Source organism: Neolamprologus brichardi, chromosome 19 (genome assembly GCF_056152115.1).
Source record: "Neolamprologus brichardi isolate AB-2024 chromosome 19, ASM5615211v1, whole genome shotgun sequence".
In the NCBI taxonomy this organism is placed as follows: domain Eukaryota; kingdom Metazoa; phylum Chordata; class Actinopteri; order Cichliformes; family Cichlidae; genus Neolamprologus; species Neolamprologus brichardi.
In genome coordinates this window covers 6,724,020-6,750,352 of record NC_142122.1, presented here as the reverse complement: position 1 = coordinate 6,750,352, position 26,333 = coordinate 6,724,020, and the positions used below count along the sequence as shown (strand labels likewise).

Below are 26,333 nucleotides of genomic sequence, written 5' to 3'. Positions count from 1 at the left end.
TCATAGAGCCATGTCTGAGAAGCTTGTCAGGACAGGTAGCTGAAAAGACGAGCTCACAGCTGGTTGATGTAATCCTCAGTAGCTGGCTTTCGTGTTCTGGAAAGGTGGAGCTATTCAGTTAATCTTTTCTTTGCTACCAGTCACTGGCAATTCTGTGCAACACGTATGTTTGACTGAGCACACAGATTACTTTGGTTAACATCCAGAGAAGGTTCCAGCCATTGTATCCTCCCTCCATTTTTCACTCTGATAATTTCCATCTTTTGTCGAGATTATTCCAGAATTGCAAAATTCACTTTCTAAATCCTGTGAGCAGTTGTCCTCTTATGCTTGTACATACTCTCACATATATATTCTAAGAATCAAATCAAAAGATTTATATTACGTGAAAGGAAGAAGACTGCTTAACCTGTCATTTTACACCTGCGTAAGGCACCTTTATATGTGCCGGCGGCTCCGTACGGTAGTGAGAGAGAGCTGTTGTCACAACTTTGAGCGTCAGCACCCACAAATGATGCAACATGACATCAGTGGATTGCATGTAGCACAGTCAGACTTACTGAGCTGTCAGCCTGTGACATGTTTTATCAAAGCATACCAGAAGAAAGAGAAAGATGTAATGCTGAAGAGTCCAGCTCCGTCTGCACTGCGCTCTCTTCCCGTTGTTAAGGAGACAGCAATGTATTGGAAGATTTGTGAACAAAGCTGACAACTGAGGCAAAAATGGACAAATCTCAGTGAAAGGACTCAGCTAGAAGTTTTATTGTTTTTTCTTTTAACACGACAAATGGGTCGAAGAAAGAATGAAAATTTGTATAACATAGATTGTCCTGACGTTTACAGCCTGGCTTACCTGCATTAGGAATTAAACTGATGCGTACAAGGCTTTGTTGGTGCCAAGGGAAGACAAAACCATCAGAGTGACCGTCATCTCCCTCAGGGCTAACTCAACCTATATAGTACAGTCGGATTTTTGTCTAACAGATGGCAACACAGCTGTGTAAGCATGTTCATGTGATGGTTACCCTTGTACAACAAATTTCCACTTACAAAATAGACCTTATTTTTGACAAACTTTTTGTCCTTGTGTGTTTGTGTTCCCCTAATTTAAGCGTGTCCTCATTACTAGGGTGTGGGATACTGTCTTTATATCAAAGCCTCTGGCATCTGAGAGAGAGGCACAATGTCTTCTTTGCATTGTTGGGCTGATGCACTCCTTACACCAATGGTTAGAATGGTCTCGTTCACAGTGGGTCACAAAAAGATGCTCGGTCATTGTCATAGTTATGGGGTTTTAATTCTGTTACATAAGGTTGTATTATACAATTATTGTTCTCCATGTCTTATCGTCACAATCTTTTACCATCAACTTGCTTGATCATCTTTGTGTTTTGTACTAAGTTAAGGGTTAAGGGTTTCCACCATTATGTCATTCTCTCCTTTCAAACTAGTATTCTTTGTGTTTTCCCAGTTTCTACATTTTTGTTGTGTATTTTTGTTCTTTCGGCATCTTATTGTTTTTTGCCTGTTTTTTGGACTTTACATTTTCATTTTCAGTCACCTGTTAATGATATTTAGCTTGTTGGATTAAAAGTATGGTGTTTGGATTTAGTCTTCTGATTCAAGTGTCTTCTCTTTGCGTCTTTAAAACCATTGAATTAAGGCATCACATCAACTTGTTGTGAATGGCTGTATTTCAACCCAAGTCACAATCTTTTTCCAAAACATGACATAGCCTTTAGAAAGATTGTATTAATGTATTAATCAGCCCAGTTTTGTTTCCTTTGGACAGTTTGTTCTTTATGTTAAGCTAACCAATGCTAATACTGTAGTAATACTGTAATACTGTAGTTAAACTAGTCTCCATACAACTAAGTATATACCTTGCTTTCAGCTAGATTTCTTACTCAGTTTATAATGTATAAAAAGTTTGGGGTCACCTGAATAATACTTTATCTTCAATCTAGTTCAAACTGACTGAAAGCCATCAGCTGTCCAATCAATGCATTTTAGCAGTCAATAAGATTTCTTTCTGAATTGTTTCTGACAGAAAATCATTTCCAATAATACATGTTCTCTTTCAGCAAATGAACAAAACAAGAAAAAAAAAAACATTAATTACTGTAATCTGGCATTTCTCCACATTACTGTGTGGAACATTTACCGATAAAATACAAGAACAAGACGTTTAAAAACTGCATTTGCTCATAGATTTATAAATTCATTTATGAAACTAAATTCAAGGAGCTCAAGCAGAAGCTCCTAATGGTGCAATAATATTCCATATTACGTGCCTCAGGAAAAAATAATTGCTTTTATTGCTCATGAATTCTGTTTAAATGTAACATATGGGTGGCATTTTTACATAAAGTGGATAAAGAGTCTCATACAAAGACAGCAACCAAAACGAAAGATTTGAAAAGGTGAATATTTCCCAGAGCTAAAAGATCTCTGAACTTTTGATGCAATCATAGACATATAGTATATTACAAAAATACTACAATAAAATATATGTCTATAAAATATCTAACAAAGTAGATGAACACTTTGTGTCTATTTGTTCGACTTCTATTGTTGTGTCGTAAGTTGAATTAATTTCACAGAAGCTTATCTGTAAGATCAATGAGGAACATCTGTAGTCACTCATCTGTCTGCTTCTCAGGTGTTGGCACCTAATCTAAGTTTTACATAACTTCCACTGTCCCACACTGTCAAGCTGATTGTGACATCACTGGTCTAGTCCAATCGGCTTTCTGCCGGCCAATCAGCCTTGACTCCGCGTACCTTAAATCTCACTGTGCGTCTGTCTTGCAGTTCCCTTCCTCTAACCAACCCTCTCCCCGATCACCACCTCGAATAACTCAGGCTCTATTCAAGACTCTATCTTCATCTCCACCACCAGCGTCTAGACTCTAGGGGGTCCTGCCCTAATCCCTATCATAGCGGGAATTCTGTTCTGCTGTGCTGGGCCATCGAGGTCTAACCAAATACCTCAAATTGAATTCTGTACATAAATAAACCATGCTTCTAATGATCTCTTCTTATTGAACTATATGTCATTAATGTACTGTGGAACTGTATAGAACATACCCTTGTTGGTATGTCTGTTATTTTGTCCCTTACAGTAAATTTTAGATGGTGGTGCAGGTTTGGTAAAGGTCATGAGTAAATAGATATGGGCCTCAAACATGGTCCACGGTTTATACTGTACGCCTTTGTGAGTGAACCTCTTCTCTTCCTGAAAGGTCACCTCTGAATCTCTTCTGCCTGCACTTCTCTGCCCAGTAACCGTAATACACGTTGAATATATGTGGATAATACTAGGAATCTTTCTGAGATTATATCTAATACATATGAATTTCTATATTTTTTGATAATATTTACCCACCAAAATTGTACCCTTCAAGTGAAAAACTGCCCATGAAAAACGACACATAAAATATAAAGGAAGATTCTTTGAGGTTATAGGGCTTTTCAGCTGCTGTTTCTAGATGGTGTCCATTAAAATGAGTCCACGAGACAACCTGTCTGTCATCACTGACAGCTCTCACCATGAGGCCTTTTGGGGATCAGCTTCAGAGCGCTGAGAGGATCAGAACAGTAGGCATACAGCCTGCAAGTACTTGGCTAAAAGAAAAATCTTTTGCACCGAGTTTCGCAGTTTTAAAGAGTGCTGGTTTTAAATTGTTACATTAGGATTCAAACAGTGAAACCTCAGAAATGTCTGTAGCATAAATATTAGCACCACACTGTAGCTTTTTTCTACAACACTAAAAATTAAGAAAAGGACTTTAGCTGCGTGAACTGAAAAATGAGAAATCTCTCTTTCTCTCTCTCTCTTTCTCATATATCTATAACATGTTGCTTTTTTATTTCTAAGAATTTTGTGTTGTATTTCTTCTTGGTATTAAAAGATTTATAGTACCATTTGGCCTCATCAAAACTGTGGATCATAATGTTGGTAGTTCCACTGTTTTTTTTGTTGTTTTTTTGCTTTGTTTTTTTAATCAACTTCTTTGGTGAAAGTGATTATTGCAAAAAAAAAAAAAAAAAAACATAACAAAAAAAACAACACTCTGCATGAGCTTTCTAAGCATTTCACTGTGGCACACAACCCAAATGAGGAAGCATTTGTGATATGATTACAGATTGATTTTGTAAATTTGAAAAAATAGTCATATATTTCTTCTTCTAAGTTACTGAAAAGCACAGCCTACACATGAAGAGATGTTGCAAGGTAGTCAAACATAAGTCACAATGCTGCAACTAGCACCTCACACATACATAATAATGAATATCTGAATTGACGTAGTTAATGTAAAACAAATTACAACCATGCTTCCATGGTTCTAGAGAGAACCATGCAGACTGCAAGGCAGAGTTTCCCATTAATCAAAATTGCTCATGTAAAAAAAAAAGGGATGATTGAAATTGATTTTTAGGTTTTGAGTGTATTAGGAATTAATGATACAAATATCTGGGGGAATTAAAAGCTCGCTGTATGAAGTCAAGTGTGGCCATCCATTTGGAGGAGTCAGCCAGGTGTGAGGACTGTTAACGTACAGAGGCGTGCTGACTTTTTCCATGTCTAACACATGTGGTTTGTGTAATATTCTTTCCAAATTTCTGACTACAATGGTGCAGACACAATAAGAAAAGGAAACAAATGAGAAAAAAATCATAAATAGCACACAGCATAAAAAAAATGTAGTAAATGAGGAGTAGTTCGTGTAACTTTTGCATTTTGTCTTAACAAAATTGTGTAACATCCCAAGAAAGAACACAACATGCATTGTTTGTTGTGGAACCTAGTTCAGGTACCCTACACTTGAACTAGTTTCCACTGCATGTATGTCGGTATCTGTAATGACAGCTTATAAGCATGTGCGTCATTAAAAATAGCTTCTTAGCACAGTTTAATCCTGAGCTTCATTCAGACAATCCTCGTGTGATTTCTCACACCTTCTTTGCATTGCAAAGTACATGCATATGAAGGTTATAATAGAGAATATTAATGTAAAACAGTCTTAAGTATAAATATCAGACCTGCTCATTAAACAAGCGCTTTTGGACCATATGGTCCAAAGACTATACTGGCATTCTGTCAGAACTGGATTTCTGCCTCCCAACCCTGTACACAATCCATGATCACACAGGCTCATTAAGTTACATGCAACTGAAAATGTATAACGTTAGTTTTGATCATAAAGCTTATCTTTTGTTTTGCTTTTCTTTTTTTCAGGTCCTCGTTGCATAAGCTAACATGGACAAAGTGGTCATCAGTCTCCTGTTCCTGGGAACCGCAGTTACGATGGTCCATGCATGTCCCAAATACTGTGTCTGCCAGAACTTGTCAGAGTCCTTGGGGACTTTATGCCCCTCCAAAGGTCTGCTCTTTGTTCCACCAGACATTGACCGGCGAACTGTGGAGCTCCGGCTGGGTGGCAACTTCATCCTAAAGATCTCCACCCTGGACTTTGCCAATATGACAGGCCTGGTGGATCTCACGTTGTCCCGGAACACCATCAGCGACATCCAGCCTTTCTCATTTATTGACCTGGAGACATTAAGATCGTTACACCTGGATAGTAACCGGTTGACTGAACTGGGACCAGATGACCTCCGAGGACTGGTTAACCTGCAACACCTGATCCTCAACAACAATCAACTGAGCCGTATCTCTAAAGTAGCCTTTGATGACTTGTTACTGACACTGGAGGATCTTGATCTGTCATATAACAACTTGCGCACTGTGCCTTGGGAGGCCATCCGAAAGATGGTTAACCTCCATCAAATGAGTCTGGACCATAACCTCATCTCCTTCATTGCTGAGGGGACCTTTACAGATCTCGACAAACTGGCACGCTTGGACCTCACCTCTAATCGTCTTCAGAAGCTCCCTCCAGATCCTATCTTTGCACGCTCCCAGAGCAATGTGGTGATGAGCACACCATATGCACCTATGCTCTCACTAAGCTTTGGTGGAAACCCTTTGCACTGCAATTGTGAAGTGCTTTGGCTTCGGAGACTGGAACGGGAGGACGATATGGAAACCTGTGCTTCTCCTGCCAGTCTAAAGGGACGCTACTTTTGGTCTGTTCGTGAGGAGGAATTTGTGTGTGAGCCTCCTCTAATCACACAACATACACACAAATTGCTTGTGCTCGAGGGACAGACAGCTAGCTTGCGCTGCAAAGCTGTTGGCGATCCAATGCCAACTGTGCATTGGGTTGCTCCTGATGACCGTTTGATTAGCAACTCCTCCAGAGCAACTGTATATGAAAATGGGACTCTGGATATAACAGTCACCACATCTAAGGACTACGGTACATTCACCTGCATTGCTGCTAATGCTGCAGGAGAATCTACAGCGTCCATTGAACTATCAATCATTCAACTCCCCCATCTGAGTAATGGTACAAACCGTACTACCCAGAACAAGTCAGGCCTGTCAGACATAACAAGCTCTACTAAGATCAGTAAAGGGGAGCCTAAACCTCTTCCAGAGAAGGTGGTGTCTGTATCAGAAGTGACCGCTGTTTCTGCTCTGGTGAAGTGGAGTGTTAGCAAAGCAACTCCAAAGGTCAAAATGTATCAGCTTCAGTACAATTGTTCTGAAGATGAAGTCCTCATTTACAGGTAAGAGTCATTACTGAAACTTGATTACATCTAAGTATGGGCTAATAACTCTCTCTTCAAAGTGGCACACTGAGTCTTGAGTGTAATCTTTAGCTTTAGAATACATACAGTTGGGTTTCTTCTCTCAGCTGTTAATTGTTTGGTGGGTGAGTACTTGAGACAGTCAATTCCTTTGAAGTGTTACTTGAAGATCAACATTCATTTTTCTTAATCCTCCTTGAGATTTTTTTCTTTAAATTGAGAATTGACGGGTTGCTGTGTTCACATTTTTAAGTAAAAAGTGCAATCCAAAGTGAAATCCTTGCCCTGAACCATTAATTAGAAATCCAAGAAGAAAAAGGATTATAGACCCTCATTTCAATGTATCCTTCTTAAGCTGCTCAAGTCCATAAAGTGTGAGCTTGGAGACTGTTACTGAAGATCTTTGGGCTCTGTGAAATCAATTTCCTATGTCAAATGAGACAGTGAAAGCGGCAACATTTAGCAAAGATAACTGTTTGGAAATACAAAAATACAGCCATGCTGTTTAATATTAAATTGATGCATTTAGGTACATTAATCTCCTAAGACCCCAACTCTTTCATGGCATGCCTTTTTAATTTGTCTTTGCTATTTGGGCTGATTGGGACCTGATGAATGTAAAACCAAAGAATTATCTTTTTACCTGATGTAGTTTCTGAGAAGAGGATATTAGGCCCTCGTAGAGCTAAATTTCGTATTGTGGTCTAGACTCTAGACAACCCAATATGTGATGTCCACATATGTGGACGCCAGGTCCTAGGAGGTTAAAGGATGAGTAACAACAATCAGATTTATTCATGTAGTATGAGTCCCAATTTATAGGACAACTTGGCCTTTTTTGAAGAGAGGGGAAGACATGCACCAAAGGCCCCAGGTCAGACTCTAACCTGGGCCTAGTGCTCTCCAGCCATACGGCATATGGTTTTCTGCTCACTCACTGATCTAACCCGACCCCCTACAACTTTTTTTTGCCACATAATGTGTTTTGTTTCCTCAAACTAATGTTAACTTATCTAAAGAAACTCACTGAATGATCATTGAATGACTAGTATGCTGAAGTTTATACATTACCACATTATGGTCTGTTTTAGGCAGGAAATTGAGCATTTTCATTTCATGCTTACTAGTACTGATAACTGAGGCTTACTTTCTCTATCAAACACCATATCTGATCACCAATACCAGATCTAATGAAATAATAAGACAATCCAAACGGCTGGGTATTAGCTAGGATTCTAAGAATAGAACTGTGCACAGCAGTTGTGAAAGATATCACTCTGCCCAAATGCTTTTAATGCAACTTGCCATCACTGTAAATTCAATAATAAGCTGTGTATCTGATATCCTTGCTTTCATACTTAGTGCCAGCTTTTCATGCCAGAAAAAGGGAACAACATGAATTTTGAGATTTTTTTTTTCCATCCCAGTGACAGAAACAGTGGATGACTCATCTCTGTTCTAGTAAACGGCCTTATGAATATTCTCTAATTTGTACAAAACTGCAACTCTAAAGCTAATGTATGCTTCGTAAAATGTATTTTCCTTTTTCATTCAGTGATTCGCAGCAGCAAAATTGTTTCCCTGAAAAAAGATTATTTAAATTGCATTCTTGATGTTGTCAGTCAAGACTCGCCCCATATAACAAAACATGTACATTTATTTGTTTGAATGCTAGTTTGAGATATTAAAACCATGCAAGTTCTTAAATGCAGATTTAAGGATGAATTTCTTAGTTTAACTTCACTTTAGTGCACAGCTGGTAGCCATTAATTTAAGTGTTGAGCACTGACTTTGCTTATCATGTGATTTGATGCTTTATTCTTTAATGTAATCCTCAGTATGTAGTTTATATACAGAAGAAAAAATGGCCTAAAGCAATTCATTTATCTGCACACCAGAATACACATTATAAACTGGAAGGAAAAGATAATGTGAAAAGACAGGACAACTACTGTTTCTGAATTAATACTGATATCCTTTCATAGCATGCACATGTGCACCCCTAGCTGGCCGATGTAGTTTCCCACTGCCTGCACTGAAACAATGGCATGATTAAAAATCAATCACAGCCATGTGGAGCAGAGGAGGGATTGCATGAGTCCAGTGGAACATGTGAGGAAGCACAGCTTCTTCCTGGTTATGGGAGAAAGAGGCAATTAAGGATGAATAATGAACTGTAGCCCTGCTGGTGTCTGGGCTCTTTGGTGGAGGCACTTCAGAGGGATCAAAGCTTTCAACACATATGCTATAGGAAAACAGCAAGCAACAATGGATGAATGACTGATGACTCTATTTATACATGCCCTTATGGGTATGTTGGAGTCTCAACCTTTTTTACCCCAGTGTTTTCCAGTTTCACATCAATTAATTATTTGTTGCATTGTACATGTAATTACAGAATTTGTTGGCATATGATCAGTGTTGGGGAGTAAAGGAATACATGTACCGCCGTTACGTATTTAAAATACAAAATATGAGTAACTGTATTCCGTTACAGTTACCGTTTTAGGTGGTATTTAGAATACAGTTACTTTGTTGAAATAAATGGATTACACGGCGGTACTTCCCTGTTTCATATTGTGGCGGGTCAGGCCTGTTTGGGTTTTGTTTGACAGCTACGTTCTGTTGTTCCAGGCAGCGTTACGGTTGCCATGGTTACAGGGTAACCTCTCTCTCTGTGTTTCCTGGGTGAGAGAGGCCTTTTTGTTGTTGTTGTGCTAAGCTAATAGTCAGAATGCTACAGGTATAGCTCTAAAGAATGTAGCATCATAGGCAGTGTAGTCCGTGCTGCAGGGAGAACGGACTGCCATACCCGTTATGTGTCTGTGAGCGAGGGAGGGAGAAAAAGGAAAAGTACGAGCTGTCATCGAGCAAAAACGGGAGCTGGAAGCATGTAAATATAATAATAACCACTGCAACCAAGAAGAGAGCCTGACGAGCCCAGTTATAAGTAAGCTATTAAGACTCGACTGTACACCGTGTTCGTGTTTTCCTCCAAAAACAATAAGTTCCGTTGGAGCAGCCTTTCAACGCCTCTCTCTGTCTCTCGCTAGCAAAGTTGACGCAGACAACAAAGTGAAGCAATTTTTTTAAGAGCCCAACACGGAACCCACCGTATTAGTCAGAGGTCCCTTTACTACGGTTCGGAGCCGCGGATCTTCAGTAACAGTAATAAATCACAGCAATAGTACATTCATGTAGTTGTAAACAGCATGATAATATATTAAGTAATCCAAAGTATTCAGAATACGTTACTCTCATTGAGTAACATAACGGAATACGTTACAGAATACATTTTGGGGCATGTATTCTGTAATCTGTAATGGAATACATTTTAAAAGTAACCTTCCCAACACTGCATATGATACATTTTCAAATCAAAAGTTGAAATACATTATGTTTTATACACCCCTCAAAAATGGCTTGGATTCGAACGTTTGTTGAGGCTTCTCTAACCATGATGTTAAAGCAAGATTGAAGGCCAGTTATATTCATCTATTGTCTTTTTTGGCAGAAGATCAATGGCCAACTTCCATTCTATTTAATTCTGTTTAATTCAGTTCAGTTTCCAAATCACAACAAGTCACTTCAAGGTGCAACCTGTTCCTTATGGTACTGCTCCTGTGTTAGATTTTTAAAAATCTAATGGTCTTATACGTAAAGTATCCTAAACACAGAAATAGTGTTTTCTAAACTGTGCATGTCCACTAATGTTATATCGGCATTACCAAAGATTTATTAATTTAGCATCAAAACAGCATTTTAAATCCAACTACTTTGAAGTTTTGGATTTGATAGCAGCATGTGCGACCTGTCAAGCACAGCAAATTACAATTGTCTTGCTTCTTTGTAGGGTAACACTTAAAAAACTTTACTGCATTCAGTTGGAAAGTCATGCGCAGGGTTTTAAATTACATGTTTTGACATGTGGAGAAAGAGGATTTACTAATTAAATGTCTCTGAGATCAAATATCCAGATGAATGAGTGGATAAAAGCAGTTGCTGTCTATGCAACAAAATACAGGTTTTGAAAACACCCTTTTCATTGGCAAAGCTCTTGGGCAATTAACTTACTGCAGATTTGAGTTTCAGTTTGACTCGAAAAGCACTGAAGCTTAATTAAGCAGTCATATTAAAACATCAGAAATAATAACAAATTGACTTGAAACAACTTAATGAGTGTTTAATGGATTGTACAAGATATTACATTTAGCCAAAACAATATTTAAAAATTGGCCATTCACTATTTATCCCATTACTTTTTGCTTGCATGCATATCAAATGGTATATACCGGGAGCATGAAGTCATCTTTTTGAATTACTTTGTGCATATAAATAACTACTTAGCATGGTTAATTGTGTACTATTTCCTTGATATGTCAAAGCATAAGATATTAATTCAAGCTACTTTCAACATTTTGGTACTATGGTCTTGTTTTGAATCCCTATGGCAAGAAGTCTGTATTTTTAAACCGTCTTTCTGTTTCTGTTTTCAGAATGATTCCCATGACTAACAGGGCCTTTGTACTCACTAATCTGGTCCCAGGGATGCAGTATGACCTGTGTGTCTTGGCCATTTGGGATGATACTGCTACGACTCTCACTGCCACCAATATTGTAGGCTGTGTCCAATTTGTCACCACTGAGGATTACCCACAGTGTCAGTCTATTCACAGTGGCTTCATGGGTGGCACTATGATCCTGGTCATCGGTGGCATCATCGTGGCCACACTGCTGGTTTTCATCATTATCCTCATGGTTCGCTATAAGGTGACGAGTGGGATCCAGACTAATAAACTGCCCACTGTGAGTAACACATACTCACAGACGAACGGAGGAATGAACAGGTTCAACGGTGCCCCACCACAGGTCAAATCTACAGTGGTGGTCATGCGTGAGGAAATGGTAGAGTTCAAGTGTGGATCGCTCCAGAGCAGTCTCTCTTCGTCCTCCTCCTCTTCTAACTCGTTAGACAGCCAAACAGCAAGAGGGGCTGGTGACCGCTACAGCATGCAAAGCAGTGAGTGCACCACCCTGCCCAGCAACAAGTTCAGGAGGCACGGCCCCAAAGCACGCCCAAACTTGGACCACCTTTTAGGGGCCTTCACCTCACTGGAGCTGCGAGGGGCAGGGAGAGACGGCGCAGGGACTTCTGGACCCTCCACCAGTTCCAATGCTATGGCAGTGGCTGTGGCACCACCGTCTGATAAAGAACCATTGCTTGGAAGGGCAGAGTCCACAACCATGCTGGGACGCATCCTAGGGCTCCCCCAGGAGGGTAAGCCAAAGCGGAGCCATTCGTTTGACATGGGTCACGTAGGGGCCACACAGAGTCGCAGCAGCTACCCACGCAGGATCAGTAATATCTGGACTAAACGCAGTCTGTCTGTTAATGGCATGCTGCTGCAGTATGATGACAGTGAGGATGAGAAGCCCAGTTTTGAGAGCTCCGAGTGGGTAATGGAGAGCACGGTTTGAAGACCATAGAGACCACATGTGAGATTCATGACCAAACAATAAATCTATACGAGAATAAAAGAAACACGAGTGAAAAGTGAAGGATATCCCAAAGGGAAACTATCTTCTGCATGAAGCTAACCCAAGTGATAATATAAGACACTCAAATCAATAGATTCCTGGTCATGATCTCGTCTCTGACAGTGTCAAACTGTATTTGAAAAATGTCCCCATTTTAAAACAACTGCAGAAATGGCCCACAAGGAATATTTTCCAAACCACAGGGTACATGAGATTATCCCTGAGGGGAGAAAAGGGAAAGAAAGACAAGAAATTCTAAGTGGATTTACTGTGTCTTTATTAAAACAACTGAATACCAAGAGGATTTGCCTCGATTGTGGTGAAGTGGATCACAATGTCATGGACCCTCAGCATGAAATGGGACTACTGCAACAGTAGAGAGACCAGAGGAGCTAGTAGAAAATTAAAACAAAGTCATTTTTATTTTCAGTCATTTTTTCTATCATTTTTACTATTTATTATTTGAGGCAATTCATCAGCAGAAGCACATCTCGGTACTGAGGTTGTAGCTGTTGGTCACAAACAATTAGACCCTCTCACACATACGCATATGTAGAGGCTACCATCTCTCATGCAGCCATTGCAAACACTTTCAAATTGATAACATGATTAATTTTCAGTAACAATATGGTCCTATGTTCTAGATACCATAACAATGAACCACAGCAAGCCAGTCTTGTATTTGTACCTCAGGTTATGTATCGTACGTTGTTATTTTAAAGCAAGTAGGACTACAGCTAAGATGGAACACAAACAGCTCCACACACAAAGTTCTTTGCTCGATTGTAAAGCTGTCAAAAAACTATTTGTTGCCATCCAGTCAAAATCCAGCGTGTTTCCAGCTCAGGCTAAATCCTGCTCTAACAAAATGTCAGTTTGATTGCTTTGATAACTCTCCCCATAGGTTAGCCCTGGTGACAATGGTCCCTGCAGGCAAAAGGCCCATTGATGTAAACAGAGTGTTCGCCTCAGGGTACGGTTTCAGATGTTATCAAGATATATTATAGTCACTGGACGTGGATGGTGTTTGAAATCCATCAAGCCCACTTAATCATTTGCCCAAAGCAGAATCTATCGTCAGGCTGTTATTCTCATGAGGTAACACAAACAAGAGAGTATGGCAATTACTCATTTAGCCAGGTTAAATGGAGGAATTTGTCATTTGATAAAGGTCATCGTGCTGCTTAGAAGAAAGGAAAAAAGGGGAACGATAACTCATTAAGGGCCAAACATTTCACCAAATTACATGATACAGAACCTTTGTTGGATGTATTATTTCAATTGATCCATCAGAGAGCCCATTTATCTTTCATTCTCTTTCACACAGGGCTGTACATTGCAGTAAAATACTTTGAATTAGACTCTACTCAGATTACTGCTGATCAAAACTGCAACATCTCTGCATTTTAACGCCTTTCTCGGTATTCTGTGGATCTCTGCTGCATTTTAACATGTGGGATGGTCATCGGTTTTCGTTTCTTCCCTACAGTAGGTGTACCGTTCTGTATATTGGCATTCTTTTTGTACAATAACTGGGTGAGAATGTAAATGGGGATGGGGGAAGGGGGCAATCGTGCAGTAGTACTTTTATTTTTATGTGAAGCAAACAGTGAGAAGGTGCTTTACTGTGACGTACCAACTTGATCATTGTTAGTTGGCTTACTGAAATGGGATTTTATGTGATACTGTAAGGGGGAAGTGGAGGACTGGCTTTTGTTAAAGGGTCAAGTCACTCAAATGACTAAAATACTTATTTTCCAACTTATCTCAAGTGGTATTCCTGCATGTACACTGTAGACAATCTTGGTTTTATTTGCTCATGGTTTCAGAGAGCTTTCTGCAAAATTTCTGCCTCTAGTGCAATACAACGGTGTTGGAAAATGCAGACCAATATATACATAGTTTAACAATGTGTCTCTAGTACAATCCCTTCTATAGATCTGTTACATCTGTTACAAAAATGATAAGGACCCTGTTTACCTAAAGCTTTAATCATTGTTTAACCCGATATCACCACAAAACGTGCAATAGACACGCCAGTCCACCGTGTCCGTCTCACTCTTTGCCTCTCCGAAGCGTGAAAAGGACACGCATGTCGAAGTTCCAGTAAGCTGCAGTAAAAGAAGAGGGGGATATTTTATTTCAAGCCAACTTGAAAATAATCACAGTGAAGTGTTTAAATAGATATTATTAACACATTTACATGTAAATACATATTAGCCCCCTAGCTTAATCATTTGTGGCGATTAAGGACCTTGGAATGTCCTGCATACGTTTTTTGGTCACTACTGACTTCTTGGCTTTAAATATATTATCTCCCCCTGCTGGTAATGCGGTAATGTAACTTCTGTATGTGTGTCCATTTCATGTTTTGGAGAGGCAAAGCGTGAAATGGACGCGGTGGACCAGAGTGTATATTACATGTTTTGCCGCAATACTGAGTTGCATTGTATCCATGCCATACAGTATATCCATTCTAGCCAGTGAGCCACACTGCTGCACTGACATTCAGTGTGTTTAACTGTATATGACATACAGTATATCCAAATGAGCTTTAAAATCATGAGCTTATAAATTCAGCAATTTTAAAAGCACAAACATTTTCCAATAATGTGTCTAAAATAAATGATAAATTCAGAGTAATACCTACAAAGTGGCCAACGACATAAATCATTCGTGCACTGCTTCAGTGGATGAATGAGACTTTTTTCTTATTATTCTTATTATTCAGTTGCAGGGATAGCACTTTGTTCCAGAAAGCCACATGTGCATTTAGGACTGAGACAGTTGAGGCATGGAGTTACTTTTGTGTCATTTAAAATATTACATTTGCATTATAAAAGAAAAAAAACAACCTTTTTAATGTTGAGCTCACTCTCGTGGGCAGTCTCTGTTGGTCAGCATGGCAGCTTCCACAGTTTGCAAATAAGAGAGTGAGAGCATAGATGACATAAAATCAATGTGTAGGTGTGTTTGCACATAACATTCATCTTGGTAATGGCAATAATGTTATGTTTAAACTACGATTGGTATTATTTTACTTCACTTTTTTTGCCTGTAGCCAGATATGGATTTTCATAATCAGTTTCCACATCACAGTTTGTTGAACAAAAGCAATCTACATGGAGTACTTTATGAAACGAAACATTCTTTGTGTTATTGTGGCAAAGGCTAGATATAAACATACCTGTGCAGTGACTTTTCTGCCTTCTTTGCTCTTTCTATGCTTTCACCACACAATTATTTACCAACTGTGAGTGCTGTGACTCTAATCAGTAGAGATATATTTCACCTTAACACCCACGTTCGACTTAACCAGCAGCAGTTTTGGATTTATACATATATACAGTTTTTTCTTTCTTTCTTTTCTTGCAAAATTATCTTGTTTGTTTGCATAAAAGTGACAGAAAAGTACCCATATTAGTCCTTACTTCTTTAAGAACCACATATTGTTTTATAATGACATTTCTACTGTTTTGACAATCATTCCCATTTTCCAGTTCAGTTCCAAAATGATCTGATCCATGAATTGAACAAAAACGAATTCCTCAGCAGCAGCAGCAAAACCGTTTTTGTTCCCAGCATATTGTTTTCCACGAAAACCTGTATGAAAGACTTCGAATAACTGCCAACTATGTAACTTTTCGCAGGAATTTGCTAGCCTGAGGAATACCAACACAATGCTGAACAGAAAAAATAGAAATAACTGAGCCCGTAATAAAGTGTTAATCTGTATCTTTGAGATTTTGAGTCCTCAACGAAGGTCGTTTTACCCTTAATTTAATGTTTGCCAAAACATTACAACTTTTTAAACAATTGTTAGCTTACATTTTTGAAGATTTTTGTCTTTGCTACAAATGAATGAGTGCTACAGACTGTGTGATTCATAACATTTATTATTTATTCTTAACAGAATAAGTCTGATTACCCAATATCATCAGCACGTTACTTTAGTATCTCAGGTGTTTTGTTTGCAGACACTTGTCTGCCTAATTTGCCAATAACAGTAGGTTTTAATGAAAACGATGCAACAAAGTCACAAAAGTTAGGTAAATTTTTATCTGTATTGTCCACTTTCATGCAACAAATCATCCTCCCTCTTTTGGTTTCATTTCTATTAATTTCTCATTATATCCTGATAGTTTCACTCATTATTATAAGTGGAGAGCATTTTACCTTACAGATCAAAACAAGTTGTTTTGCTAAAGATTTTGAAATTGAATTCATTATAAGCAGAAGACACCTAAATCTATTCCCATCTGTTTTATTTCATCTGAAGTTTCAAGAATGCTTATTTTGGAATTTGAGCAAATAAAACCAGAAAACATTTGCTTTTGTGACACTGGAGGTACACGTTGAAATATGTATTTTAGTGAATGTGTGAAGTGACCCTTTAACCTGCCGTCTCTGCTTGTGACATCATATAACATCCCCCTCCACTCTGCTAACTAAGATATAAATTTAAGTGTGTATTTGACTCAACATAGTCATGATTCTCACCTGAGGTTCCAGGACAAAAACAAGAAAAAAAAAACTGTTTATGTGTGAAAACATTTTGCTACAAAAGAATATAAAATATTGTCTAATTCCTATGAACCAAAATGGCTCTTCTGTCTTTCTTCTTCCTGCGACATCAAGTTACTTTACAGATTCCATTATTGATGACATTTTTCAAATGTGATCCTTATGAATGGAAAGTGTTGTCTAACCGCGTCTGCCTACAAAGTACAAAGAAGCTAATGGAGTGTTCTTCCCCTCATGCGGTGTTTGTTTACCGCGGATGAGCCACGGGTTTTCCTCCTGAGGTCCAGCTGCTGTAATCAGGCCAGTTGCTGCTGACTCACCTCAGCACTGCCCTTATTACAAATCACCGGTACATGCAGCTCCTGGCCAGAGCCCATAATAAGGCCTTAATTCATATAATCTGTCAGGAAAGGTGCTTACGGCAGCACAGAGTAAATATAATCTCCACAAGGGCTGCTTGATAAGACAGCGATATGCACCTCCTGAAGGCTCAAGAGGAAGATGACCGCTGTGTGCTGAACGTCGGGAAGTTTGTTTGGAACGGGGCTTTGTGTTTTCACGATACACAGGATATTCAGATATACACTTTTATACGATCTGAGCTGAAAAGTTTTCAGATAAACAGCAGCATTTTTTAAGAGAGTAAATTAAGGACACTGCATTTTTTCTCACATCACAGGTTTATGTGTGAGATCTGTAAGAGCTATCAGGTTGCTATTCAGTAAAACAAGTTGAAGAAAAAAGCACCTTTAACAAACCTGACAGTAGCCTTTTTGTGTTTTTTTTTTTCTTACACTGTTGTTTCTTTTTGTGACGGCTACATTGAAAACAAATCAGATCATCAATGTGTTTACAAAGTCTGCTGCCACTTAGCATTTATTCACTGAAACTGAACATGAGCCCAGTCTGCAGGTCATCTGATTTGCATAAAGCCTTGGTAAATAAACCTGATGTTTTGATGTATCTGGAAAACAAAGAAATGTTTTTCCCCTCACTATTGCTGAAGTTGGTATGTTGATGAAAAAAAAAAAAGTAACTGTACAGCTCACAAGAAGAAAGCTACATGAGGGAATACAGCCTGCTTCTACGTCCACCTTTCTAAATATAGCCCAGGTATGATTTGCAACATGGGAAAACATAGATTCTTGCAATCAAGAAGATATAAAGAAACAGCATAGATAATGGCAAAGCATGGCACTTCAAATAATATAAAATATTTTAAGATATTAATACCACAACAAAAATAATTCTTTAAAAAAAAGAGTGAATGCAGAGGAAAACAGAATTGTCTTACTTGCTTGCTTATTGAACCACTGAGTGCTACAAAAAAGTCCTTTAGTGATAAAGGGTTGCACAATCTGGTCATTTCTTAACCAGAGGTGTAATAGTTGGATGACTCGTGAAAATAAAAATCAGCTTCCATCTCTCTCACTCATCAGGCTTACTCTCGGCCCCTTTGTGTGCACGCGATAGCTGTAACTGTATCTGTAATCTCTAGACTTTTCAGACGTGATTTTTGCTGCTCAGCCAGTCTATTGGGGAAAACAGTCAGGTTCAGTAAATGTTTGTATGATTTTCTGATCTCTAATTTTATATTATACAGGATTATCTTTGCAAGATGCACAAAACTGAACAACTGCTATTTGCACCTTTGCTTTTCTTCTATTTCAGAAGCAGAGACCTTAATGTACAGCACGTAAAAAGGACTGTTCATCCTTATGTCTTTAAGCATTTTCACTTAGAAATCTATTCAGCTGAAACACATTCTAGTGTATTTAATTTGAAATGGTAAGAGTGTCGGTCAAATCAAATGTGGCCCAAAGAGCCTCTTTCCAGTGTAGTCAGCGGACTCTGGTGAGTTTTCTTTCCAAAGGAAAATAACCAAACACATTTGATTTGATTTTTGTGAAAACAGTTCTGGGATTTTAGAGTAAATTACTAGTAACAAATATATCTGCTGTCTACGAACTGTTTGGGGAATATTTCTGTTTAGCATGTATTTATGTAAATCACTGGATAACCCTGGTCAGCACATTAGGACAGAGACCTATTCTGTTTTGCTTACATCCTTTGTGGTTTAAGTTGATTCAAAAGAGTAGCATCCCAGAATGTTTGTACAGATGCCTCTTTGTTCTCTCACGAAGTGTTTGTTAGAATTAAGTGACTTATCTGCAGGTGCAGAGTGATAAACATAACAATCACGTCCATAATTACTCATTTCTTTGTGAGCTCTTAGTGCCGCAGTAGAACATAAATGTACACAAGACGTTTTAGAATGCCCACTCCTGAATGCAAAACATGCAGCAGCTCTCCGACTTACTTATTAGTCTGTATAATAAGTGCTTTAATTTTGGCTGGTTTCTAGGAAGTCAGCTTGAACATAAATCATACCAGAACTGATCAATGCATTATTTATTCCCACCATGTTAGAATGTTATCATTTGCTATTTACCAAAGATAAAGGTGAGTTTTGCAGGCATTGGTCAAAATTCAGAGTTTCTTACTTGATGATAAATGTTTTAATCTACACAACATGGGCTGACACCGCCATCTTTGAAGAGATATGACTCAAGAATCAGATCCAATTAAGAACTGGTTTCTGATTAAATTAAATGGTCCAATCCATGGCTTCACAAAGAAAGGTAACTTCTATGAAACTTCCTCAAAAGCACCCCTGCTTCAGGACTGATTATTTATTAACAAGGGTAAAATGTTATTCTATTTCAAATAATAGCAGACAGTTACTGCAGGTACCTCTTAGTAATTTAAAGGGATAGTTTTACAAATTATCACTTTAAACTCTTTAAGACCTACCATAGAACCAAGTCCGCCAGAGCTTATCTTTATATTTTTACATGCTGTGGTGCCATTATTGGGAGCATTTCAAATTGCTATACATCAACACAACTGTTATATCCCAAATTTTAATAATATGTATGCATTAAGTCCATAGTAACTGCATAAATTGCAAAAAAGTGAAAAAAAAAACTACAAAAAAATCGTTTTTGTTTCTTTTTTACATATATTTCTAGCTAGAGAAATTTAAGACATTTATCCCTCAAAACTGTAAATACAAAAAAGTTGTACAAAATAGTTTCCCACCACAGGAAATTTATTTTGAGTGTCTTCATAGTTTTTCATAGAGATACACCAATTTTTATATACTGCAGGAAAGCCAAAACTAAATATTATAATGTAAAATTGCAACAAAAAAAAGGTGCATCAAAATAAACTATTTCCAGCAGTGCAATTTGAGTTCTAAGCATCCCAGAAACTATACAGAAAAGCATAAAGTCAAACATGACTTTTAAAAACGCCAGTAAAGGCGAAAATGACGTCACTTCCGGTTTTGGGCAGGAAATGGCGGCCTTGCGATAGTTCGTGCTAACAGCTATTCCAGTTTAGGAAGTGTTATGAACAGCTGATCAGGACAAGCTCATGGCATAAAATGTAAGTACAACTCCTCTGGTTTCATATGCAAAAAGAATTATTGCGCTAGATTATGTGGTTGCAGTTTTACAAAGATTAGAATTTAAAAGGAAGAATTTAAAGGATTTAAATAGTTGTGCAAAACAGGGTCCAGAACAGCAAAACAAACAAACAAAAAAAATCACGTGCAAGCTGGTCAGCTTTAGTGTTTTCCAGGTCAGGAAAGTGCACCAAGCAGGACTGCTCAGTAAAACAGTCAATGTCTCAAATAACATGAATAAAGCGTAATTAGCAGTCAAAATTGCAGACACAAACAGTGGGAGCTCAATTCAAGGTTTATTTATTAGGATGACGTGTGCAAGGGGACGGATGAATCCCAGACAGAGGTTTTCCTGAGAGATTTATTTCAGAGTGAATTCTCAGTCCGACTGGCTGGCACATGACAATGTGAGACGGGGAGAGAAGCTCAGGCACACACTAGGAAAAGGGTGAATCTGATATCAGTGTTGAGCTGTAGAATCTGGCAAAGGCTGGATGACTGAGCCAGTCCTTAAATATTCACAAGGGATGTGATCTGGTGCAGGTGTACCAGTTACGGATCAAACAGGAACTGCTGAGAGTACGTGCATCCAGGAAAACCTCTGACAAAGTAAGGCCTGCCCACTCACACACGTTCAAACCAAAGATTCACAATGAGGGACAGGTCCATGTACGTCAAGAAACTGGGGAACAGGCAACAGCTCTAAAGAAACAATAAAAAGCAATAGTTAATGCATTTATAGAGTTTATCCATGATGATGTTGTCACTCTTGGAAAGAATTGAGCAAAGTCTCAGATACAGTATGTGGGGGTGTAACTGGAGGCAAATGCATCACAGTGGGCTTAATCATTGCATAAAAAAGGGCGGAGCCTGTCACAGAATATTTAAAGTAGGGAAGTAGTAGCACAAAAATATGTTAACTAAACAAAATGGGATACTAATAACAATAAAAATAATAATAAAATTCAAATGTGGCATTCAGAGCTATGCATGCAGAAAAGGGTTTATTTACAGCAGCAGGTGAGATATGTACACATATACAGCAAATGTGGGGAGTGGCCTCCAGGGATTCCAAGGGAAGGTTCAAGGCTGGGGGGGAAACAGACTCCTCTTCACTTAGCCCGTGATACAAAACACACTCAGTCCAAAATCCACGCCGTGCCTCACTCACACTCTTGCTCATCCAGGTAGGGTCCAGGGAAGACAGGCAGGGGTCCAAGAAGGCTGATGTAAGTACAACGATCCACCGAGGACCAACACTCCACCAAGGCCTTAAGTACTGCCTGAAGCAATTAGCAGAGATGAGCAGCAGGTGAGTAGTGCCTGAGCGTGGAGTCCAAGATGGCCCAAACACCCAGACAGCGCCCTGGAGGAAAATGTGAGTACAGCAAACCATGACAGTCTGACCCAATGAGCATGCCCAATATAGTTTTTCTTTCTGACTCTCACAGAGTCCCATGTAATACGTGCAATAGACACGCCGGTACATTGTGTCCATTTCATGCTTTGCCTCTCCAAAGCATGAAATGGACAAGCATGCAGAAGTTGCATTACCAGCAGAGGGAGATTATATATTTAAAGCCAAGGAGTCACTAATGAGCAAAAAAACGTATAAAGTGCATCGCCAGAGACGATTATGCTAGGTGACTAATATGTATACATGTAAATGTGTTAATAATGTTTGTTTAAATACTGGCTTAGTAGGTATTTGGAGTGTCGGCTTGAAATAAAACATCTCCCTCTTTTGTTACAGCAACTTACTGCAACTTCATGCAACTGCATGCATGTCCTTTTCACAGTTTGGAGCGTGAGAGGGTGTCAGTCATGAGATCACAGAGACCATAATTTACAAAACAAACTTGTTTTAATTAACCTGAAAATCAAGAAAGCATCTAAGTTTTTAGGAAAGTGTTAATTGAGACCCAAAAGCTACACCTGGGGTTCATATATACACATTCTATTTGTTTAATTACATGTAGTTCCCCACTCCCCAACACAGCCCCTAGACTACAACCACCTCGACTAATGCATAACGTTAAACAGATTTCTGATTTTTCCACACAGAAAAATTTACCTCGGATAAATAAGCTAACCCGAAATAAATCCTACCAATAAGCAGAATTGAAAATGACATTGGCATCCACACAAGTTTAAAACTTTCATTCCCTACACAAATATAAATAATTCAGTTTAACTCCATATCATTAGCACTAAGGCTAATGATATGCCAGGAGTCTCCACACACACACACAAAAAAAACGTGCCAGTATATGCAGATTCAGTTTCTTCACTTGAGTGGAATAAGTGTTCTGATCTTGTGCCAGCTAGGATACGAAATAAGCACTTTGTTAACAGCAAAGTTTTGATGAATAGAGAAAAAGCAGGCAAGATTTGTTGACTATCATTGTTTCTTTGGCTGTGCTACCCGGTAGGCGCGTTCATCCTAATTATCTTGATCTGCTTTCATCTTTGACTTTCACTGTCAGTGCTTTACTCCAGAAACTACTACTTAAGTTTTATTTTGCAGGGCAGCAACCCCGTTTAGGCTATCTGATTTTTTATTTTTTTTTAAACAGTTACTTTAATGCAGCTTTTGCACGCTAGCAGACCCACAGTGCATCTATCCATCTTCTAGAATGCCTGAGCACGGCCCGCGGCAGTCTGTTTTGTCTTTTTATAGAGTCAAAGCAGATTTTATTGGAGGTCATGAATAAAGTTTTTCATCTCCAACGTGCTTTGTGAAACCAACCCTTACCTATCATCTTCCTCATCACTACATTCATGGTGTTCCTGTATTCCTTGAATGCCATATTAATAACCCTATTATTAATAGCTCCTAAGGGACACACTAACTCAGCGTGGGGTTTGTTTATTCCTGAGACAAAGTTGTCTGGGCAGGGAAAGTTTAAAATTTGTGCCTGCCAGATGCAATTTTGCCTCTTCTCCGAGTCGGTCTGCTTTCTATCAGGCTTAATAAGTATCACATTAGCTGTCACTCTGACTCTCTCTCTGTAACAAGCAATTAAGTGAAACCTGTATAATAGTGTAATAATAGTCAAACTGCAATAAAATGCGTCTCTGGATGGATAGAAAATGCAATCACATCACCCCATTATTACGTTAACTGTCATTTCTACAGTTTCTTCATGATGGCTCATATTTCTATTAATTCCAGTCTTGATATTTTCATGTCTGCCATACCTAACATGATTTTATGAAGTATTTATTTCTTGTACTGAATAATTTTACCAACGTCTAGTTATTTCAGCAGATGTAGCAATGACTGGCTGAAGAAAATCATTAACAATTGTCGAGTAAAACTTCACTAATCTATATATTTTATTCAGATTGAGCAGTTTGGAGACAAAGTTAGAGAAATAAGGCTGAGATACCTGAGGTGGGATAATGAATAAATTGAACAATTGGACCTCTGAGGCAGCAGAGAAAAAGAGGAAGACTAAAGAGAGGTTTTATGGCTATAGTGAAGGAGAACATGCAGAGGGCTGGTCTGACACAAGAGGCATGGGGAGATAATCCTCTGTGGTGGCCCCAAAGGAAGCATCTGGAAGAAGATGTAAAAGATTCAGTCCTGTCATTTACATTAATTTCCCAATATAGCAGGCATGCAGGCTTCACATTACTCTATACACAGCAGACAGCTAGTAGGTAGAGAGTATGGTGTCGTATTAAGGGCTCAGCATTCTTCTGTGTAGGCAAATATCTATGCAAATGGGAGAATAATAAAAAGAATAACATCACTCCTTTTACATATTGAAATATTTTTTTATTCTATTTATTTTACATTTAAGTTTTTTGTGAGTTTTCACAATCAACCGGAGCTATCTCATTGACTTGGCCTCCTGTGATGCACCTACACAATGTCTGTGTTCCCATAAACGTTCGCTGCATGGGAGCTGCGCTAAGTTTCCCAATAACCAGTCACTGCGTGCCCCGCGTTGCATCAACACCTCTCCACCTCCACTGATTATTTTTTTCAACACCTCCAATTTTTCATCTTTCAGCTCAAGGACTCCTGTGCTATTCAGAGTATGATGTCATATGCGATGAGAGATTTGGCACTGAAATCACCCCTGTATGCTGTCGATAGCCCTGTTAAGTGAGCGTGTCAATACTAACGCGTGAAGGTCACAAGCAAAAAAGGGGTAAACCTCAATCATCAATTTAAAAAAAGAAAAGAAAAACTAACTAAATCTCCCCTGTCAAATAGTGTTATCAACAGACACACATTTCTATAAATTAAAGTAAGTCTATGAAGGCTTTTCAACCTTATCTGTGCAAACTCAACCTATAAGCGCTTAAGCAATGCTTCATTCAGCTGACAGTTAATCACAAACTTACTAAAGAAAAGCTTAGATAAAGTTGTGTTTACTGAATATACCCAGGAGAATAAAACTTTGAGCTCTAAAATGTAATTGCCGCCTTGCAGACTGAAAAAAGCTCTGGAACAGAAATATAAAATCTGTCATGATGGAGTTTCTAACTGACTGTTAGAAGCGATGCAGCAGTTTGACAGCTCGAATCGGTTGGTTGGCAGACTGATTTTTTTTACGACTATTCAAAAATCTGCGATGATCTGAGCAGAAGTTTAATACATTTTGTCTAATGACAGAAGAAGCAACTGTTTGGTGTTAAATGTCTTAGCTGCACCAGTTAATCTCTTTTTATATTTGGTAAAGGATTAAATGACTGCGTGTATAATGAACCTATAGGAAACAGTCATCTGATTTTAAAGTGCACTTTAAGGTCTATTTTGTTTTTGCGTGTCTCGGCTGATCGATTGGATGGAACTGTTTGGTGGGAAAAAATTTAATTAAATAAAATCTCACACCATGTGGGCGACAGATCCGGAGGTAGAGTGTGGAATCCACTAATTGGAAGGTGAAAGGGGTTCGCTCCCAGGCTCCTCCACTCCACATTTCAAAGTGTGTTTAAGCAAGAAACTGAATCTCAGACTTGGCACAAGAAAATGTGATGTACAAACATACAAAATACAGGCTTTGTGTGAATGTATGTTTGAAGGGGTGAATATGACTTTGTGTTAATCAAGTTGAATGGTTGATAAAACAATAAAATGCTATGGATGCAGTCATCTTACAATTTCTATGCCCTTCACCGAACTGCAGTGCCAGCTAGCCAGTGAACACAGCAGAGCTAGCAAGCATAACAGACAGTTATTCCCCCAAGTGTTTTAGGAGGCACACACTGACCCCAGAGTCATCAGGTGATTCAAACTAATGTTGTGTCTTCTCTAGCATAATAGCAATTATGGCTTCTTGTCAAATCTGCCCAACAGCAAACTCTAAATGTTTCTAACCAACTGGTTCCTTTTTTAGTAGGCTCGCGTCCAAAAAAACGAAACAAAAAAATAAATTGCAACCAAATTAAATAACAACTCGAGGTGAGAATTAATGTCAATATATACGATAAGTTAAGATTACTGCTGACTCTAGCTATCACTGCAATAATGCAAAATCTAATTTAGTGACCTGCAGCATCAGTAGAATTACATACTGCAGCTCCTGACCAATAACGTTCGTCTGCCTTTCCTTAACAGGCCTATATTGTGTCTTACTGCGGTTGTATCAGTTATAACAAGTGCTGCCAGCAGCATTAATTAACAATATATGTTTGTCAGTAATGTATGACATTGTAGGTTATTGGAAGAAAAATAAAATAATTGGAGTTATCTACACATTTCCCAGAGATGAGGTGGAAACAAAGGAGACAAATTACACAAAAGCAGATGCGACTTTCAGATGGACAGCTTTTGTTTTGCTGTCAGGAGAAGCAAATAAGCTCCATTAATGGTGGCGGTCTAATTCATCCTTTAAATGCTGGCGGAAGAAACATGAAACATCACTTTATTAATGTTTATGTTAGATGTTAGATTTAGTATCGCTACTAAAGCTGAAACCAGACAGAAAATACTTCAGCGAACAAGTAATAGGAGCCTCTCCTGAATGAGTTACTGCAATTCAGTGGTAAGATCCGGTAGGTAATACCAGAGAATTTAGTCAGAGTTTAGAAGTGACTTACCTGGATTTACTGATGATTTAACTGGATTTTACAGACTCTTACTGGTGATAGTCTGTGGTAACACTGCAGAGAAAAGACAGTTTTC

At 38.6% G+C, this 26,333-nt stretch overlaps 1 protein-coding gene across 2 annotated transcripts in view; it reads left to right on the top strand.

The window, feature by feature from the left end:
- The window catches only part of LOC102785515 (leucine-rich repeat and fibronectin type-III domain-containing protein 2), a 134,697-nt gene extending 117,911 nt beyond the window's left edge, over positions 1-16,786 (top strand). For both annotated transcript variants that reach the window (XM_006799385.2, XM_087833038.1), the window contains 2 exons: positions 5,243-6,639; positions 11,157-16,786. In XM_006799385.2, the coding sequence (XP_006799448.1) occupies positions 5,264-6,639; positions 11,157-12,138 (2,358 nt within the window). In that variant the 5' untranslated portion in view covers positions 5,243-5,263 and the 3' untranslated portion in view covers positions 12,139-16,786. The remainder of the gene's footprint in view (positions 1-5,242; positions 6,640-11,156) is intronic.
- The last annotated feature ends 9,547 nt before the right edge of the window (positions 16,787-26,333 follow it).